Source organism: Patagioenas fasciata, chromosome 8, assembly GCF_037038585.1.
Source record: "Patagioenas fasciata isolate bPatFas1 chromosome 8, bPatFas1.hap1, whole genome shotgun sequence".
NCBI classification, from domain to species: Eukaryota; Metazoa; Chordata; class Aves; order Columbiformes; family Columbidae; genus Patagioenas; species Patagioenas fasciata.
This window is the reverse complement of record NC_092527.1, coordinates 28,185,543-28,203,259: the sequence shown is the minus strand read 5'-3', so window position 1 is coordinate 28,203,259 and position 17,717 is coordinate 28,185,543. Positions and strand designations below refer to the sequence as shown.

The following is a 17,717-nucleotide window of genomic DNA, read 5'->3' as shown; positions in this document are numbered from 1 at the left end:
ACTGCTCTTTAGTTCGTGGGCAACTACACACTCAAAGCTTCATGTCAGTCAGCCTTTACAGATACTCTAAAGCTGGTTTGTTGGATTGGTGTGTTTTTGTCAACAGTGGTGGTAAAAGGCAAATCTAAAGCTGAAATGTTCCACAAAAGATACTGCTAATGCTTCTAATAGTTCAGTCTCAATAGATTACCTTTCAACCTGGGGAATTTTTTTAAAGAGGAAGTAAACACTTTAAAAGCAGCTCTCAAAACAGAACAATAGTAAAGATTTGTTTGGCCTTGTACTGCACAATTTTCTCTGAATGTTTCTTCAGAAATAAAAAAAGCAAACATTTTGAGCCTTTTCTGGAGTTGTTATGGGGTGCTGTGGTGTGTTGTTTTTTTTAACCTGATTTGGCTAGAGAACACAAGGAATGTTTGAGGTAAAATGGCAGGACTTAGATTCTGTGATTTAGGAGTTACAGACATCACAAATTGCTACTGACCCAAGACAGTGATTTTTGCCAATATATTTTTGGGTTGCCCACATCTCCAAATACCTTCATATTTATGCACTATTTCATATGCATAAATTGAAAGGTCTACCTGTTTCGTTTCACGTTTTTTACTAAGAGATTCAGCAGGTCTCCTAGAAATAGAATAACTTTTCATGTGACATGTCTTGGGGTCTTGTATATGTGCAAGCTCTTTGGGTAGTACCTGGTGTTGAACTGATTATAATGATAGAAATGTCAAACAGAATAAATAGAATGAAATGGAAGACACTTGAACATTTGATCTTCATGTGAATTATTTTTAAGAATTAGAGCTATACGGCTTTATTTCCCAGTAAATTTGTAGGGGACTGCTGCAACTCTGTTCTCCCTTTTCCCCTTCTGCAGCTGCAGGTAAGTTACTCAGTTCTTCTGCTGAATAACCTGTTCAGTTGTTTTGGAGTGAGCTTCATTACTTGGTACTTTTCTTCATGAGTCTTGCTCTTCTATCTATTTCCACACCTCTTGAAGGTCTGGTAAAATATATTTATATTTGAAACCAAAAGAGGAGACTGCATATTTTTCTTAGGAAACTCTTATTCTGGCAAGGTTGTACCAGACTCAGCAATGGTACATGTTCAGGTATTAGAAGACTAAAGTACATTTTCTACAGAAACTGTTTTATCTTTGGCTTTTTTTTTCCTTAGATTTTTTGTTTTACTTAATATAAAAATGACTTAATGTAAGAGCTGTTTTACTTAAAGTGGTTCCTTAAAATCTCTAATGTTTACAGACAGTCCTAGGGTCTCTGACCCCAATATTCCCCTAGTGGCCCGTGAGATCATGCAGCGAATGATCCGACAGTTTGCTGCTGAATATACCTCAAAAAATACTCAGGACTCCAGCCAGCCCAATAGCACAAAGAACCAAAGCCTGCTGAAAGCATCTCTGGTCGCCTCCTCTCCCACGGCTGCAACTGCTCAGAACCCTGTGCTCAGCAAACTTCTCATGGCTGACCAAGACTCACCTCTGGACCTTACTGTCAGAAAGTCTCAGTCAGAACCTAGTGAACAAGGTAGGACTTTTACCAGTGTCTTGCATCCTACAGCAGTCCATTAATGGCATCCTCGTTGCAAAACCAGACAGTTAGAAGTGTGCACTCTTAAAATGAATGTAAAGTGGAGAAGCGGTGGATGTTTTTACAATAAAATAATGACTGGTTGGATGTGGCTGGGAAAGCAGGAGGGTTTTTGAGAGAATGTTGGCCCGTAGGCGTGAGGGATTTTTCTGAGGAAGGGTGAAGGGGATGTACATGCTCCAAACTCTGGGGACAAGTGTGCTGTTCCTGCTGGGAGCTGCATGAAACACTCTGCCAAAATAGACTGTGTGCTTGCTGATAAGACAAGTTCATGTGGCCACAAAAACTATAATGTTGTCTCCTTTCTAAGAATCAGTACAGAGTCTGACTGAAGGACGGGTTTGTTTTCTTTTTGGTTGTAGTCTGAAAACAGTATCTTTTAGAAGTCTGAGAGAAATTGCTTTGTGAAGGCTGTAAAAATGATACCCATGAACTATACAAAACTTCCAGATTTATGCATTTGGAAGAAATGTCTCTTTTCTACCTTTAAAAATAGACTTGTTCTGCAGAGCACAGATTGAATAACTTGTTACAGTGTTGCAGAGCTTGTTTCAATTTGAATACTTTGCTTTCCATGAAAAATGTTTTTTAACAAGCAAATTCTGTGCTTGATTATGGTATGTGAATGCTTTTTTTCTGAAACTGTTGAAGATCGAGTTGTAAGTGTATCCTACTGATAGGATTAAAATCAGCCCCTTTACCCTTCTTTAGGAATGCTTTAGTGTCTGAAATCATTCTATCAAATACAAAGTAGGCTGTCCATCCTCAAGGTACCTTTTTAAAAAAAAAAGCCTTTTGCTACCTAGTACAGAACTGTAGGTAACCCTTTATTCTTTGACTTAGGTTTATGGACTCTTTTGTAAAAAGGTTAATTTTATGTGTCCAATAATATGCAGCTTGGGCATCTGGACACTTACTGCCCTTACAGCACATGTTGAAAGTTGTTGCTACATTTTAGATACAAACTGCAGTGAAAGGTTATATATCTGTCCTGAAGTGAGGACCAGTTCATTTAGCCGATAGGCATTTGTTTCTAGCTGATTTTATTATAAATGTATTTCACGAGTGTCTTTTGCATGTATTTTTATGATGTTAAACTGCTCTCATTGTGAAGCTTTTCACTGAGAGGAAGAGAATCAGTTTTGCTGCTTTGTGGTGGTTTTTAGTTGTTTAATTAGAGGATTGTATGGTAAAGAAGAAAGCATGTACATGAACTGTTCTTTAACTATCATGTGACAAAAAAGCTGTAAGATAATTTATAATGTTCATAACACTTGTTATGGAACTAGAATATGTGCATATTAACTTACACGGTAATCTGTTTGCTGTTGTAATTAATTTTTTTGCAATTTACATTTCATGTAATTGGGAAGAGATTTGCCAAACTTGTTAATGAGAGATTTAAGAGGCTGTCATGAAAGACCACTAGTGGTGCTTTTTGTTATATTTCTGTTCTAGCAGGTTGGGGGGAACCCAGCTGGTTGGTAAACTTCCCTGTGGGGTATGAGGCTGGTTCTACTTGCCCTTGGAGACTTGTAGGTTGTAATGACCCCTGTGGTGGAGGAAGCTGTGGGTGCCAGGGCCTGGGCAGCAGTCTGGGCTGCTCAGTGGAGCCCCTTGACAAGGGGGGGATGCTTGGTCCAGTCTCTGTATCTCGTGGCTGCCCAAGTGCTGTTCAAAAGGAGGATTGAATTGTCTCCTTCCTTCAGTTGGGGTTATGGTGTGTTCCCAAACGCAGTGGGTGGAACAGCTTTCCGTAAGTTAATTCTAGTTCACTGTTTATCGTGTTTTTTCTCCATATGTCAAATGAAAACTTTAAGCAATCTGAAAGCCATCTTATATTGTTCTTGTGTTGAGTGGCATTTACTTGAGTAGATGGAATGAGCAAGGAGCTCTGAAGTATCTCTGGCTTACCTTGCCAACGGGTTTAATTTGTCTTTGCCTCATATATTCCTTGGTTCAAAGTTTCCAGGAATTTCAGATGGCCATGCTGCTTCTATGACAATGTTGCCCTTATTAAAATGACCAGAATTTCAAGTTGTTTCGTTGCAGTGGGAGCAAGGCTTTTCTAGCAAAAAGCACTCCCTTTGCTGTTGCCTAGAAATGCAGCATTTATATAAGGGCTTGCAGAGGAGCATGGGTGAGTGCGAGGAAGTGCCATTAGTGAGAGTGGAAGAAACAGTCTAGCAGGAAAAGCAATTTGGTATATGGAAGAAGAGAGGGAGTAAAATGCCATGATAGAGAGGGGAAGGGCAGCAGCTCTGCCAGCAGGGACCCATCGGAGACGTGGAAAGAAGGATGAAGCTAGCTGCGAGGTGAGGAGGAGTCTCGTGTTTATGTGTGTATTAATTTGAAAGTGATTTTCCTGATATGAAAGTCCCAATGAACTTTCCTACAGAGATTTGGATTAAAAAAAAAATACTGGCCTAACCTCCCCTCACCCCCCCAAGTCTCAGAAAGTTGAAGGATGTCTCATTTTAGGACTGATGAGGGTTAGTTATGTGATAGGTTGTGTTGTATCCTGGACTGTCATTTGTAGGTAAACTTCTATTCTCTGGCCCTTGTAACAGATGCACTTTTAATTTTGCCAAATTTTGTTGTGACTTCTGAGGGCTGTATTGAAGTCACTCATAAGACAAATTGCAAACAAATCCAAGTCTTAGTTTGTTTAAAAATAAAATAAAATAAAAAATGCTGTGTGCTAAATCTGACTTTAGCCCAAAAGCCTTGTTTTGTCAAGGTACAGCGTGGCTGATTGTGTTACTTCAAACACTGAAGTCATTCCTTTGTCTCTACAGACGGTGTGCTTGATTTATCCACTAAGAAGAGTCCTTGTGCTGGCAGCACCTCTCTGAGTCATTCTCCAGGGTGCTCCAGTACTCCGGGAAATGGGTAAGAGAAAGCAACTTACTATGACCTTTTAAAACTGTTTTTTACTAAAAAATGTGTGCTTAGCTCCTGTTAATTTTAACTTACTTTGGTGTTAACCCTTTGGAGTAATGTGTTTTTTGACTTGTACCTTTGGTAAATACCTTCATCCCACCTGCCAAATAAGAGCTGTCGCAAACTGAGGCACGTTTAGCTTTCAGTTAAGAACTCTAATAACTGTTATTTTGGCCAATTTCGTACTTAGCCAAAGATCTTTCCATTGCCTACTTCTTGGGTTCAGTGATCACTGATGTCCGTGGAGATGCAAGTTCAGTTAAATGCAGAATCATAGAGGCTTTGCAGTATAATTTAGATTTCACTTCACTTAGGGGAAAGTTAGCTAACAGAAAAGTTTAATGTTAGAGGTAGCAGTGATTTGGGTGGTGAGTGAAGCTGCACTAGATTCAAATCATCACTGCATGTTCTTTGTTAATATTTCCTAACATAAACCACAACTTAAAAAATGGAAAAAAAAAAGGAGTGGGGGAGAGTCTGGTAGGTCAGAAAATTTTAAATACGGCCTTTTGGATTTGTGACGGTACTGTAGCACTGAACGAGTTTGGGGGTTTTTTGGTCTTTTTTTTTGAATATGTGGTCTACTAGTCTTGCCTTAATTAGTTCAATGTGTGGAAGAATGTTATATCAACAAAATTTCTGTAAGGTTTTGTATTTCTAATGGTCACCATTTGCACACATTTAGAAACCCTTTACTCCTAGCAAGGATTGAGTTAATTGTGCTGGAGAGGCTGACTGGGAGTAAGAGGGATTTTGAGTGTTGATGGGAGAATTTTTTTTCTTGAAGCTACTGTGAACAATTTTTTTTTGTGAAGTACAGGAACAATATATGGTTTAAACTGCCGTTTAATTGCTGCATTTAGCTTTACAGTAGACTTTGAAAAACTAGAAATTTTAAACTAACAACCCACCGCCACCATTCCCATGTACTGCTAACAATTGATTTAACTTTTGCGTTTCTCTTTGGAAAAATATTGTTGTCTCGGATTTCTCCCTTCAAGATTACTTTTTCCATTTAATATTTCTATTAATAGGACACCTCAATCCTTGTTTAAAAATTATTCTTGATACTTTTTCACAATTCTTTAGCATAAACCTTCCCCACTAGCTCTCCTCTTTCAATTCTTAACAGGTTCCTTCCAGCTTTATTTCTCTTGAAAGGCAGCAGAAGCCACCGAGGCTGCGTGTTGTTTGTTCCCTTGTGTATCAAGTGAGGGCCAAAGTACGACACTCAGGGGTGAGAGGGCCAGCGTTTGGCACCGTCCCTATCAGTTTGGTGGGTCCGGAGAGGATGCGGCACCTGTGGTTACTTGCACAGGTGCGCAGTAGCTGAGGGGGCTGCAGGCTGTTCAGCCTTGGTGACATCAGGTGTGACCTGTTAGCTCTCAGTGTGACCTTGAGTAGGTGCAGAATCCCTGCTGCGTGTTCTGATGCTGATAGATACTGTAGAAGGGACAGAGAATGCACGTTGCGTGAGGGAGTCTCTGGGATCACAAACTTCCATTCAGTTCTTTGGATTTTGTTCTGAATCCTTGTTGACTCATTACCTGCTGCAACCCTGATCTGTTGCACCCTGCAGAGAAGCTGGTAGCGTGTGTATTGAGCACTGGGTATGTTACATGCGAGGTCCTTTCAGTGGATGTCTTTTCTCTAAAGACTGTTTTTCTATAATCCCAATGTGATGTTAAAAAGAACAATGTAGCTTTTCAGTGATATGTATCCTGTCCTTAAATAACGCTGACTTAGCTAGAGGGCTTTACACCAGTGTAGTGTCCCAGACCATTACATTAGAATTGCTTATTAGTTTCCTCTTTAATCTGTATGTTGAACATGGACAAGATTGGGGGTGGATTTTGAAACTAGTGTGACTTAGTTACTACAGGGGATTAGGCAAGTAAAATATTAAAATACAGGTGTTTTTCTGCAGTAGTAGTGCTTTGTGTCACGGAAAGAACACTGTGACAAAAGGAAAATGGTAAAAATACATAGCGCTTTTTCTGCTATTAATCCTTCATCTTGATGACAGTTGGAACGTGGGTCTTTTTTTTTTCCTGTCCTTGCTATGTATCAAATGAGAATGAGGGACATGTATATATGCAACTGGTTGTTAAGAGAGCAATTTGGTAAGTTAGTGAAATGCAGTGCTTTCATATTTGGTGCTTAATGAAAGTCAAGTAAATACCTTTGAGGCCTGCTAAGTATTGTCTTTTTTTCATCCTGAGCAGCAGTTCTTCAGTATGATGTAAGCAAACATCATCCAGGGTTTCCACCTGTAGATACTGCAGGTGGCAGTCATATTTGCATGTTGAATATGTTGCACTTTGGCTTACTCTTTTATTACTGTACTTGTTTAGTGGTAACGTCACACCAGTAACACAGTTGTGTGTAGATCTATGGCGATTGATTACTACTTTGTAATTAAGGTGATATTTTCAGACGCTTGCGCGAAGTCTTTTCTACTCCGAGAATTTGTGAACCCAACCAGAGACCAGCCAACAGGTTTCATTTTTCTTTGCCCAAAAAGCTTCTCTTTTTTTGCGAACAAGTTTTAAAACTGACTGATGCTGAGACTTAAAAACCAAAAAAAATTAAAATAAAAAAAAATTTAAAAATTTTAGAGAAAAAAATAACACAAAAAGTGATGTTACCCAAGCAAGGCCTTCTAATAAAGGAGTGGCCCCCTCACCCATCCCTCCCTACCTGTGCAAGTCCTGCTCACATCAGTTTCCTTCCATCCAATTAGGCGACCTGGGAGACCCAGCCAGCACCATCCAGAGGGACTACAGAGTGGTGATGGGGTACCTCCAAGAAGCTTGCAGGATGGAACCAGGGAAGGTTATGGCCACTCCACATCTCTTAAAGTACCGCTGGCTCGATCACTCCAGATTAGTGAAGAACTGCTGAGCAGAAACCAGTTTTCTACGACTGCCAGCCATGGGCCATCTGGACTACAGAATCATGGACAGCACTTAATATTATCCAGGGAGGCTTCTTGGGCAAAACCACACTACGAATTCAATTTCAGCCGCATGAAATTCAGGGGAAACGGTGCACTCAGCAACATCAGTGACCTTCCTTTTCTTACAGAAAACTCTGCCTTTCAAAAAATGGCACTTCAAACTAAACAGGATGGGAAAAAGGACGTGAGCCATTCGTCTCCTGTGGATTTAAAGATACCACAAGTTCGAGGCATGGACCTTTCATGGGAGTCCCGCACTGGTGACCAGTACAGCTATAGCTCTTTGGTAATGGGTTCACAAACGGAGAGCGCGCTTAGCAAAAAGTTAAGGGCTATCCTTCCAAAACAAAACAGGAGAAGTTTGCTGGATGCTGGACCAGATTCCTGGGGCTCAGATGCTGAGCAGTCTACCTCTGGACAGCCATATCCCACCTCAGATCAAGAGGGAGATCCTGGCTCCAAGCAACCTAGGAAGAAAAGAGGGAGATACAGACAGTACAACAGCGAGATACTGGAGGAAGCAATCTCTGTGGTTATGAGCGGGAAAATGAGTGTTTCCAAAGCTCAGAGTATTTATGGGATTCCCCACAGTACACTGGAGTACAAAGTTAAAGAGAGGCTGGGCACTTTGAAAAACCCTCCAAAGAAAAAAATGAAATTAATGAGGTCGGAGGGGCAGGATGTTTCAGTAAAGATTGAATTAGATCCCCAGGGAGAAGCAGCACAAAGTGCGAATGAATTGAAAGATGAGTAGGGATGTTGTAGAGTGCCAATTACTTTGCAAACTGGGTGAGCACTACTGCATAGTTCAGCCACCACTGAGCACACCTGATTCTCCTATTTGCTGCAATGCTTTTTCCTTTGCAGTTTAGCATAGACTTGTGTGGACACAAGTGAAAGGTGTGCTCTGAATGTCACATTTGTAAATTTTTCTAGCCTGGTGTGGTGCAGTTTCCCTCCTTCACCTGCCCACTAACTGTTTTTTATTCTTTTTTTTTCTTTTGCCTTCTGCATGTTTCTCTGTAATAAGAGAGTTGAGTTACCTCACAAAGAATGCAGATCTGTGGAAGTGAACATCTTGCCTGTAGAGCCTGTCTGAACTTCTGATGTTGAATTTTTCATTTCTGACTTGATAGAAATAAGTCCACTTTGTTAAACTGATGCTCTCTTAAAGCCAGGCTTTTTTGAATGAGGATCAGACTGTCATTCTTCAAAACATTTCAGAAATCTTTTTTCCCCTCCTTTTCTTTGATCCAGTTGATTGAAAGATCTAAGCTAAAGCAAGCTATCTAGGAATGGTACCTCTCTTGAACTCAGATTTATTAGATGGATAATCAATTGGGTCTAATTAGGCTCTCCGCTATTTTCTTTCTCAATTAGACATACTTACCATTCACTGTCTGCTTAGTGCTCACCCGGAGGGGAGGGGAGGGAAAACTTACATACACTACCTTCAGAATATGTCAGTTAATTATTTGTAACACTACCTTTGCTGTAATTTTGTTTGATATTTTTGAAGGGTGATATTTAGACTCACCTGCTTGAGGATGTAGCCTTATCTCACGGAAGACAAGCTTCTTGCAGTCAGGAGCAGTCAGGGTACAGTAAATGATGTATTAGGGTATGCCTCATAACAGAACTAAGGTTCTTTGTGACCTTTATGCTTTTTACAGACTTGATTCTGAGTTTACTAAACTGTGTGGTTCCAACAACTAGTTTAAATGACTCTAATCCGGGGAGGGGGGATTTGTGTAACAAACTACTGTGATATTGCAAAAACAAACAAACGAAAAAGCCCGCAAAATGGTAATCTCAAACATTACAACCTCAGTAGTCTGCCCAAATATCCACATTAGTGAAGGAGCTTGTTAATGTTCAGGGAAGAAGTAAAACACTGGTAGCCTGATCTAACTCAGGCTCTGCATCATATCTATCTGTAATACTGTCAGGGTCGAACACTCAATGAATGGGTGTTTCCTTTTTAAATATTACAGTTGCCAGTAGCAGGGATTAATCTAAGTCCTGCTTTTTTGTTGTAGTTTTTATTTAATCTATTTTGATAGTGGTTTAGCACATGCAAGAATAAGCATTTAAACACCATAAAAGCACTCCGTAAACCACAAATCAATTTTTTTTTTAACATGATGATGTCATTATCATTATATGGAGATCCAGGATAAGTTTTGTACAGAACTTTTATCTTTGATACTTTCTGTGGGAGTGGTCAGTAACTAGGTGGAGCTTACTGGATTTACCACAATATGACCAAATTGGAGTTGCTGGTTCTTCAGGTAGAAACAATTTGATCTTAATCTGTGCAGAAGGTAGATAGAAGTATGATTTTTTTTTTTTTTTTCCCATTTGCACAACCAAAAGAAACATTGGAGTTTTTGTGTGAGAGCATTAAGTGATGTCAGTGATTGAAAGTGGTTTCTCAAAGCTCATGGGAGGGCGGCCTCGATTAGCCCTGGGGATGCTGAATGACTCTGGAACAGCTGATCCTATTCACCTCCCCCCCTCCTCAGCAACTTCATATTTTCAAAGGTTAGGCACACCATTGCTGTCATTTTAAATATGCACTGCTCATTCTTGAAATGGACTGGGCACTTGGCCCCAATTATACTTTTTGTTTACTTAATAGATTTTAGTACTCAAAATCCTGGTTCCTCGTAGCTCTCTAGTTTTCATCTTGGCATTTAAAGCAGTTTAAGCTCAGTAGCAGTATATAAACTCTGCAATACGTTCCAGTTTAGCTGGTGATTGCAATAAAGCTGCAGTTAAACGAGTGGTTTCATCTGCTGTTGGAGGTTATGGTAGAAAGTTTGCTGCAAGTTTAAAAAAAGAATAACACAGTTTTGCTGTTCAGAGAGGTTTAACCTTTTGCAGTTATCTTTATTTAAGCAACATGAGTTGAGTTTTATAAAACTTGTCATTGTAGTGTTTGTGGAGTGCTCATTTTACTAACCTAAATATTCTGTATGTGTATGTTTAAGTGGGTGACAATCGTGCAGCAGAAGAATGGTGTGCCTACCCTTTAATGCTGCAGTTTTAAAAGAGAATTTGTCTTGTCATTTCAGGCTGTAGGCTAAGAATTGTAAATAGATAGTGAGAAGTTGAGTACTCTTTATTTGCTTTGGTTAGAAAGTGGATTTAAAAGAAAAAAAAAAAAAAAGAAAAAAAAAAAGAACAACAAACAACAAACCAAACGCGTACCTTTCTCAGTTTAAATGTCCTGAGACCTGAAGATTGTAATACTCATGTCTGCAAAGCTTTGAAACACAACACTTGATCTGTGATATCTTAATATTCAGGTAATCTTTCTTTTTCGAGAAGCTTTTGAACAACCGCATTTCCTCCAAAGGTCTCTGTTGAAAAAGGAAAAAAAAGAAAAAAGTGTAGATTATTTTTAAGCACTAATTGCATTACGTTGGTAATTGCAATATAAAATAGCCATTATTGTTTTGTGAAGCATGGTTGAGATTAGTTAGTGGTCCCTTTTTAAAATTTCATGAGCCTCTCAAAAAATAAAAACAAGTTTAAAAAAAAGCTGCTGAATATTCAAAAGATATATATTTTACCTTATTGTAGGTTTTGTAAACTTAGTCTGTAATATTCAGGTGCACCTTTTAACGTTAACTTTTTGTTTCAAAGTCCCATCTAATGTATTTTCTCTGAGGTGATTCATCACGTAAGACTAGTATCACTCTGAGTGCTGCAGTGATCACTAATGTTTTGTTTCATTTTTCACTACATATTTTTTGCAGGCGCTTTCAGTGTAGCTAACTAGTAGTATTTGGGATCATTTAAAATATATTATTGGGATTAATGTTTGTCCATTAGCATGCTTAATTTCCTGCTGACCAGCAGTTTGCATGGCCAAAATCCCTGATTGACCATATTTTGGTGTGGGAAGGTGTGGTTCACTGCTGTCTGTGTAACAAAAGCCTCGTTTCTCATGTTATTTCTGATAAGTGAATGCTTATGTTACTTGGATCACTTGGACAGGAGAGAAGGTTTAAAATCTTTCTCCTGCTGCTCTTTTGAGATCACATTAACGTGTAACATAGACAAACTGCAACCCTGTAAAAATCGAGACGTCGTTAGGAGGAGGCCTTTCGGGTATTTTTCGTCACTAGTTTTCTCTTATTCCCGAGAACGTCCACCCGATGTAGTTATTGGACTTAACAGTATTGTTGTGTACTACGTCGATGTAGCTGAAAAAGCCTGACAGCAAGAAACTGTGAATAATATTTGTGGCAGTCTCTGAAAACTAGTTTTTCAGTCCAAGTATCATGAAGGAGAATCCCTCTCCCCTACCCCATCCTAGAAAAGTAATTTTATATTTTGTGTGTATAAAGTTTTAAGAATCAAGTTTCATATTGTACTGAAGTTTAGGTGTCGCTTGGTAAATCTTTGCTGCAGCATATAATTGAAGATGAGTAAGGCTTAGTGTGGTAGGGGTCCTGGTGTGGAGTTAATTATCGTACAGTTCTGGTGAGAAAGCCCAACATGTATGAAATGTGTCCTTTTTTTTTATTTGGACTTGTAAGATGTAAAAGTGCTTTTTTAGAACTCTGACCTATTACAAACTATTACCTCACTTTCAGCCAGCTGGATCCTCATTCCACAGTGTTGTAGGCATTATCGTGGCCGTAATGCTTGAGCACAGCTATAGAGTTGAACATTTCCAGTTAGATACTGTAGGGACGCGTTTCTGGACTCGTTTTTATTTCTGTCGAAGTATATTTTATTTTCCCGTCGTTCCCCCTGCCTCGTTTTTTTAAAAGGCTGAAGACAGCTCTCTTTAGAATTTCTCATTTTTCCCTGTTATGCAGAAGTTGCTGCATAAGCAGTACAGGTTTGCCTTTCTTTTTGTTGCAGAACTCGTGGCTTGTTGGTTGCATTACCAACCCTATTGCTAGACCTGAAGTTGAACTCTGAATTTTCATGGCAATTGGAAAACGTTATTTTTAACAAATGCAGGTGTTCAGGTAGGATAGTGCCTCTAGTAAGGGAACACATTCAGGTTCTGAGTTCTCAAGCAACTCTTGTATCACCTCTTCTGTAGAGCTTTCCAGTGCTCAAGGATATTCCTGAACATGGAAGGCAGCTGCACGTGTGTTTAGCAGACAAGCAATGGTCTGTGCTTTGTCTTGTGGCAACCCGACATCTGAGTCTAAATATTTCCTTCATGAGAACCTCAGAGTATGTTGCCTTCTCCTGGAAATTCACAGGAACTGGCAAAGTGATTCAGGGGGCTTCAGGGTTGAGTGAGCTTTGTATAGATTGAAACAACTTTTTAGTTCTGGTTGAATTGCTTTTTATATCATCTGCAACAATTGTGGTACAGGCAAAACTGGAATTATCATGTGGTTTTTTTTCCCATTTACTTTGAAGTAATGCTCTTAGGATGTCCTTGAGTCTTAGGAGAGCAACACAGTGTCCAAGGAGTGAAGGGAACATTGTGCTGTTCCCTTGTTTCTCATAAACAATGTGGCTACATCTGTAACATAAAGAGCTCTTTCTTCAGTGAAGACCAAATTTTAACTCTTCAGTGTAAGATTGCATATACTTGTTGCAGTCCAAGCTCTTACGAAGGCAAATGTACTAACCTGTACCAAAAGCTTTGTCACAATATTTGAAATATCTTAAATTCTCCGCCAGATGTTAGAGGTAGAACAGGAAGGGTTGCTTCCCTCATTTTCATGAGGATCAGAAACTTCTAGGTTTACCCCACAAATGTTTCAGAAACTAAATGTGATTTCAGTCTAGGTCAATGCTGCTTTTCCTTGGCACCAGTAGATAATGTTGACTAGTATGGCTTTAAAAAGCTGTACCTAAAAAAATTTTGAGTCTAGTTTTGGTTTTCACTTGAGATCAAGTTACGTAAAAAAACTTTGTAACGAGAACCTTCAGAAACCTGAAAATCGCACTGCTGGTTATATGCGGTTCTGTTGGATGTAGTATAGCCACTACAGCTGATCATTTCTGATCATCCAGTGTATAAACATGATACGCTCTGGTGGTCACTAAGCAGAGAGATATTGTAGACTCAAAATGATCTGTAGATGTGCTCCGCATATACCAGAAAATAACCTGCAAGTAGTTAGAGTATTCTGGTGTCCATCTCTCTCCCTCTCTCCTGTTCTTGCTTTGACTGGGGCCAAGTTTCTGTACCAGTATTACAGCAGCAGTTTTGGACTTCATGTCCTGTTGAATTATGCCTAAATTCAGGTATTGTCACGAAAACTTGTGTATTAAGAGAGATTTATTTAATGCTCACAGAAATCTCTTGGCCTGGTCATGAAATCAGTTTTCCTGGGTCAAGTCCGAAGAGGAAGGATTTTTTTTTTTTTTTCGGTCCTGTCCAGGGCATTTAATTCACCTTCTTAAAAATAAACATCCCTGCCCCGTGCTTGTCTCTACTGAATTGGTAAGTATAATGTAGAAGGACTCAACTCTACCCGATGGAGCAGGGATTAGGACACAGACTTTATTCTGGCTGGAGCAGGAGAAGTTGGTTAGAAAACAGTTTCTATAGTCATCGCCTAGTACAGTCTAACAATGTTTTTTCCTACTCAGAAATAATGAAGACACTACTACAGCTACTAATACAGTTTATCAACTACTTGGTGCTACATTTCTCAAATATTTTTGCAGATAATATTTTTTATGCCTGTGTGAAAGCACGTAAACTTTATTGTCACTATAAAAAGCACTTGTCTGACCTATTCTAAAGTACCAGAAAAGGGATGAATAACTGCAGCACTTTTTCTGTTACAATGCCAGAGTCTTAATTAAATCTGGTCTTCAGGTTATAAGATGTTTTAAATGTACAATCTGGGATCATTTACGGCTTTTCAGGTCAGATCACAAGTTCTCTTGGGATAATAATCTAGTCTTTTAAAGACTAGTACAACAAAATATTCTGAAGTTCAGGCAGGGGATGTATATAGACATGCCTGATATTTTTAACTGATCGTTTCAATCGGCCATTTCAGGGCTTGACTCTTGGAATCTGGGATGATGGGTAGGGAAAGGGAAGTTTCCCAAACTGAAAAATCATTTCGGACCATTGCTTAATGTTCAGTTTGAAAACTGTATCACAAGAAAAATGGGTAGGGATTCTTTCTCCCTTATGCCTTCAGGGAATGAGTAGTATTTAGAATCTCTGGCTGAAATTCAAGCCTTTTTACCGTGTAAATTTTTAATATAAACTCATTGACATGCTTTTTACATCTGAGGACTGAAAATGGATCTTAATGTTTAAGTTGTGGAATGGTATATTTCTTAAACGAAGGGGGAACATTTAAAAAAAAATAGATTAGAATACCAGCATTAGTGAGCTTAAGGAATTTTAGTATGTAATAGCAAAGTATAGCAAAGTATTTGATTAAAAAATAATCTTGAATTGCTAGTCTGTAACTAGGTGCATTCTAATTTAGCAGGTGAATATTCTTTACTTATTGATATATGATGGGCTTTTTGCAAATAGAAACCTTTATCTGAGTCCCACGTGTTGCTTGTACTGATGGGATGTATGCTTACAGCAGCTTACTGCTGCTTTAAAATGTATAAAATATGTTTTGAGTGTTTGCTCATAACTCTTTCTAACCTCCACTTGTTAAATTGTCAGACATTGGTATTTTATCAGTCCGCAATGTAAGTTTAAACTAATGTTCTTAGGAATCCAACTTGTACACACACTGTTTAAAAACCCTCAGGGACAGTTTACACACTATCCTCACTCAATTCAGGTACTTGTACTCTCTTCTTAAACCTAGCAGTGACTTGTATTTTGTTTTGCTTTTCTTTTGACGTGCTGATAGCACATCCTTGATGAATGTCAACTTAAAACTCAGTTCAGGTATCCAGGTATAACTCAGCCAAACGGATTTTAAAGCTGCATATTTACTCTCCAGCACACAGTGCCTCAGACACTTATAGTGGCATTCTGTATATTCAGTTATTACTACTGAGCAGATCGCGTGGGGGTTCCTGGTATGTATTGTAAGAAATTCCTATGTATATTATATAATATGTATTATATTATATACATATATAGTATATATGTTATCTTAAACTTATATATTTTAAAATGCCACTACTAGCCAGCGCAGCTAAAAATGAAATACATTCCCAACTGCTTCTGTGAAGGGCAGGGGCAGCTTCTCAACGTGGCTCTTGCTTCTCTCTCACCATAACTACTTCTAACCTCAAGCACGGGCCCTTGGCTGTCTGACCTCTACACTCTAGTTATGCAATGTCCTTCGAGAATTCTGTGCACTGGCCACTGTGATGGAAACCAATGGGCCGGGAGTGCTTTGAGCTTATTAGTAATTGTTCTGCCAAAGTTGGTGTTTGTACGACAAGCGTTGTAGACCTGTCAGATAATGGGCAGAGGTGCAAGCAGGTGACGCTGCACGTGGCCGCTTCCCCCCACGGGCCAGCACCGCGGCCTGGGCGGCGTCTCCTCTCTGACGCTGAGCACTAAATTCGGGACGCGTTGGCACTTATGAACATCCGCGGCGACGGGCTCCGCGCTGCGCGCGAGGAGGCAAAACCTTAGCAGTAAAATCTGCTGCTCTGCCCTCGCAGTGATCTGTTGGCAGTCGCAAGTCAGCAACACCTCTGCTTTATTATTTGACACTTTACATCTCAAAAGTCTTCTCTTTCTATTTATGTAACCCATAGTCTTTGAAGAGTATGGAAAATGGCATTTCTCTCTGACCTCTAGAAGTTCAAGTGTCATGGGAAAAAAAAAAAAAACACAGGAACCCCCCCCTTTACTCTTATGGACCTCATTTCAATATACTGTTTACAGTTTGACGGAATTGTATAATTTAATATTTCTCTTGTACTGTAGTTTATATTTATTTACAGATTTTTTTTGTACTGTGTGATTTGAATTTTTTGTTCCTTGCTATGATCAATGTTTTATGTAGTAGAGCACTTATGATCACAAATTAAGGTTTTTGGTTTGATTGCACTACATTAATTTTTTTTAATGCAGTTCTGATTTTTTGACTGGACTAAATAAGCTGTGTCTTAATGTATGTGATAAGTACTTTTAAATTTTTATTTCATGTGGTCCATTTATTTTTTGCATTGTATGTCAAAGCGCTAATTCTCTTGTTGTGCATGTGTAAGATTTAATGGCTCCATTGTATTATTTGACCATGTCATTTTGGAAACACATTCCCAGCTGTAACGTTGTGTATGGTAGTTTTCACTGGATGCTAGACTTTTCAAAACCACTATTCTTCTAATAAATTTTGTTGTGAAAAACTTTAAGGGGTTCCAATTCTGTTGTTCTTAGCGTGCTTTCTAAATGCCGGCGCTAATCACCCGAGGTTGTGAACTGCAAGCTCTCAGAAATTGAGAGAAGCAGGGGAGGGAGTGAAAACAGAAGGAAAAGCTAATTCCAGCTGAAGGATCGAGCTTTGGGGAGGGTCTTTTTTCTTGTCCTAAATAGGGCTGGTGATGAAGCCGCTTTAGCAGCGGGGTAGGGAGGACATGTGAAAGCCAAAACGCTGCCTAGTAGCAGCCTCCTGAATGCCTGCGCTCTAATTCGCTCTTTCCTACTGGCCACCTTCGTTTCTTTAATGGTAAATAATTTATCTGGTGCAGAACGAACAGTCTCTCGGGGCAGGGGGTGAAAGAAAAGTGATGTAGTCTTGTTCATGGAGCACTCAGTAACGAGTCACGGCAGGAAAGGCTGTCCTGCCATCCCCCTGCGTGGGGGCACACGGCGAATTCGGCGCTGCGCCCTGCTTCCTCGGCCCTCATTCGAGACCCGCGGTTCGCTTTCTCACGACTGTACTTTGGGTTGAACTACTTTTGACGTTATGCATTATTGATACTGAAATGCTGAATACTAAAAAGTAGGTTACAGTAAGTGGTGTGTAATGGAACCCACGTGAGTTTCGGCGTTTCTGTGAACCTTCGTGTTCAGTCCTAGGATGATTTTGAGAGTGGTGCATAGGGATTTCCCAGTGTTACGAAAATTCACGGTGCTGTACGCTGTCTAGCCCAGGTCTCTTTTCTCCTGAGAAATTGCCTCTCTAAGCTTGTGCTGTTGACAAGTAGGTGATTTAGGGTTTGCATTTCCTAACATGATTTTTCAGTGTGGTTTTGTGTTTTGATGGGTTTTTGTTTTGTTTTTTTAAGATACTTAACTGTTACATTGCAAACTAACAATTGTG

The 17,717-nt window shown here is 39.4% G+C and overlaps 1 protein-coding gene across 2 annotated transcripts in view; it reads left to right on the top strand.

Annotated features, from left to right (window-relative positions):
* LCOR (ligand dependent nuclear receptor corepressor) overlaps window positions 1–16,806 on the top strand; it is a 60,320-nt gene extending 43,514 nt beyond the window's left edge. For both annotated transcript variants that reach the window (XM_065843820.2, XM_071812063.1), the window contains 3 exons: window positions 1,266–1,547; window positions 4,409–4,502; window positions 7,297–16,806. In XM_065843820.2, the coding sequence (XP_065699892.1) occupies window positions 1,266–1,547; window positions 4,409–4,502; window positions 7,297–8,266 (1,346 nt within the window). In that variant the 3' untranslated portion in view covers window positions 8,267–16,806. The remainder of the gene's footprint in view (window positions 1–1,265; window positions 1,548–4,408; window positions 4,503–7,296) is intronic.
* Window positions 16,807–17,717: the final 911 nt, after the last annotated feature.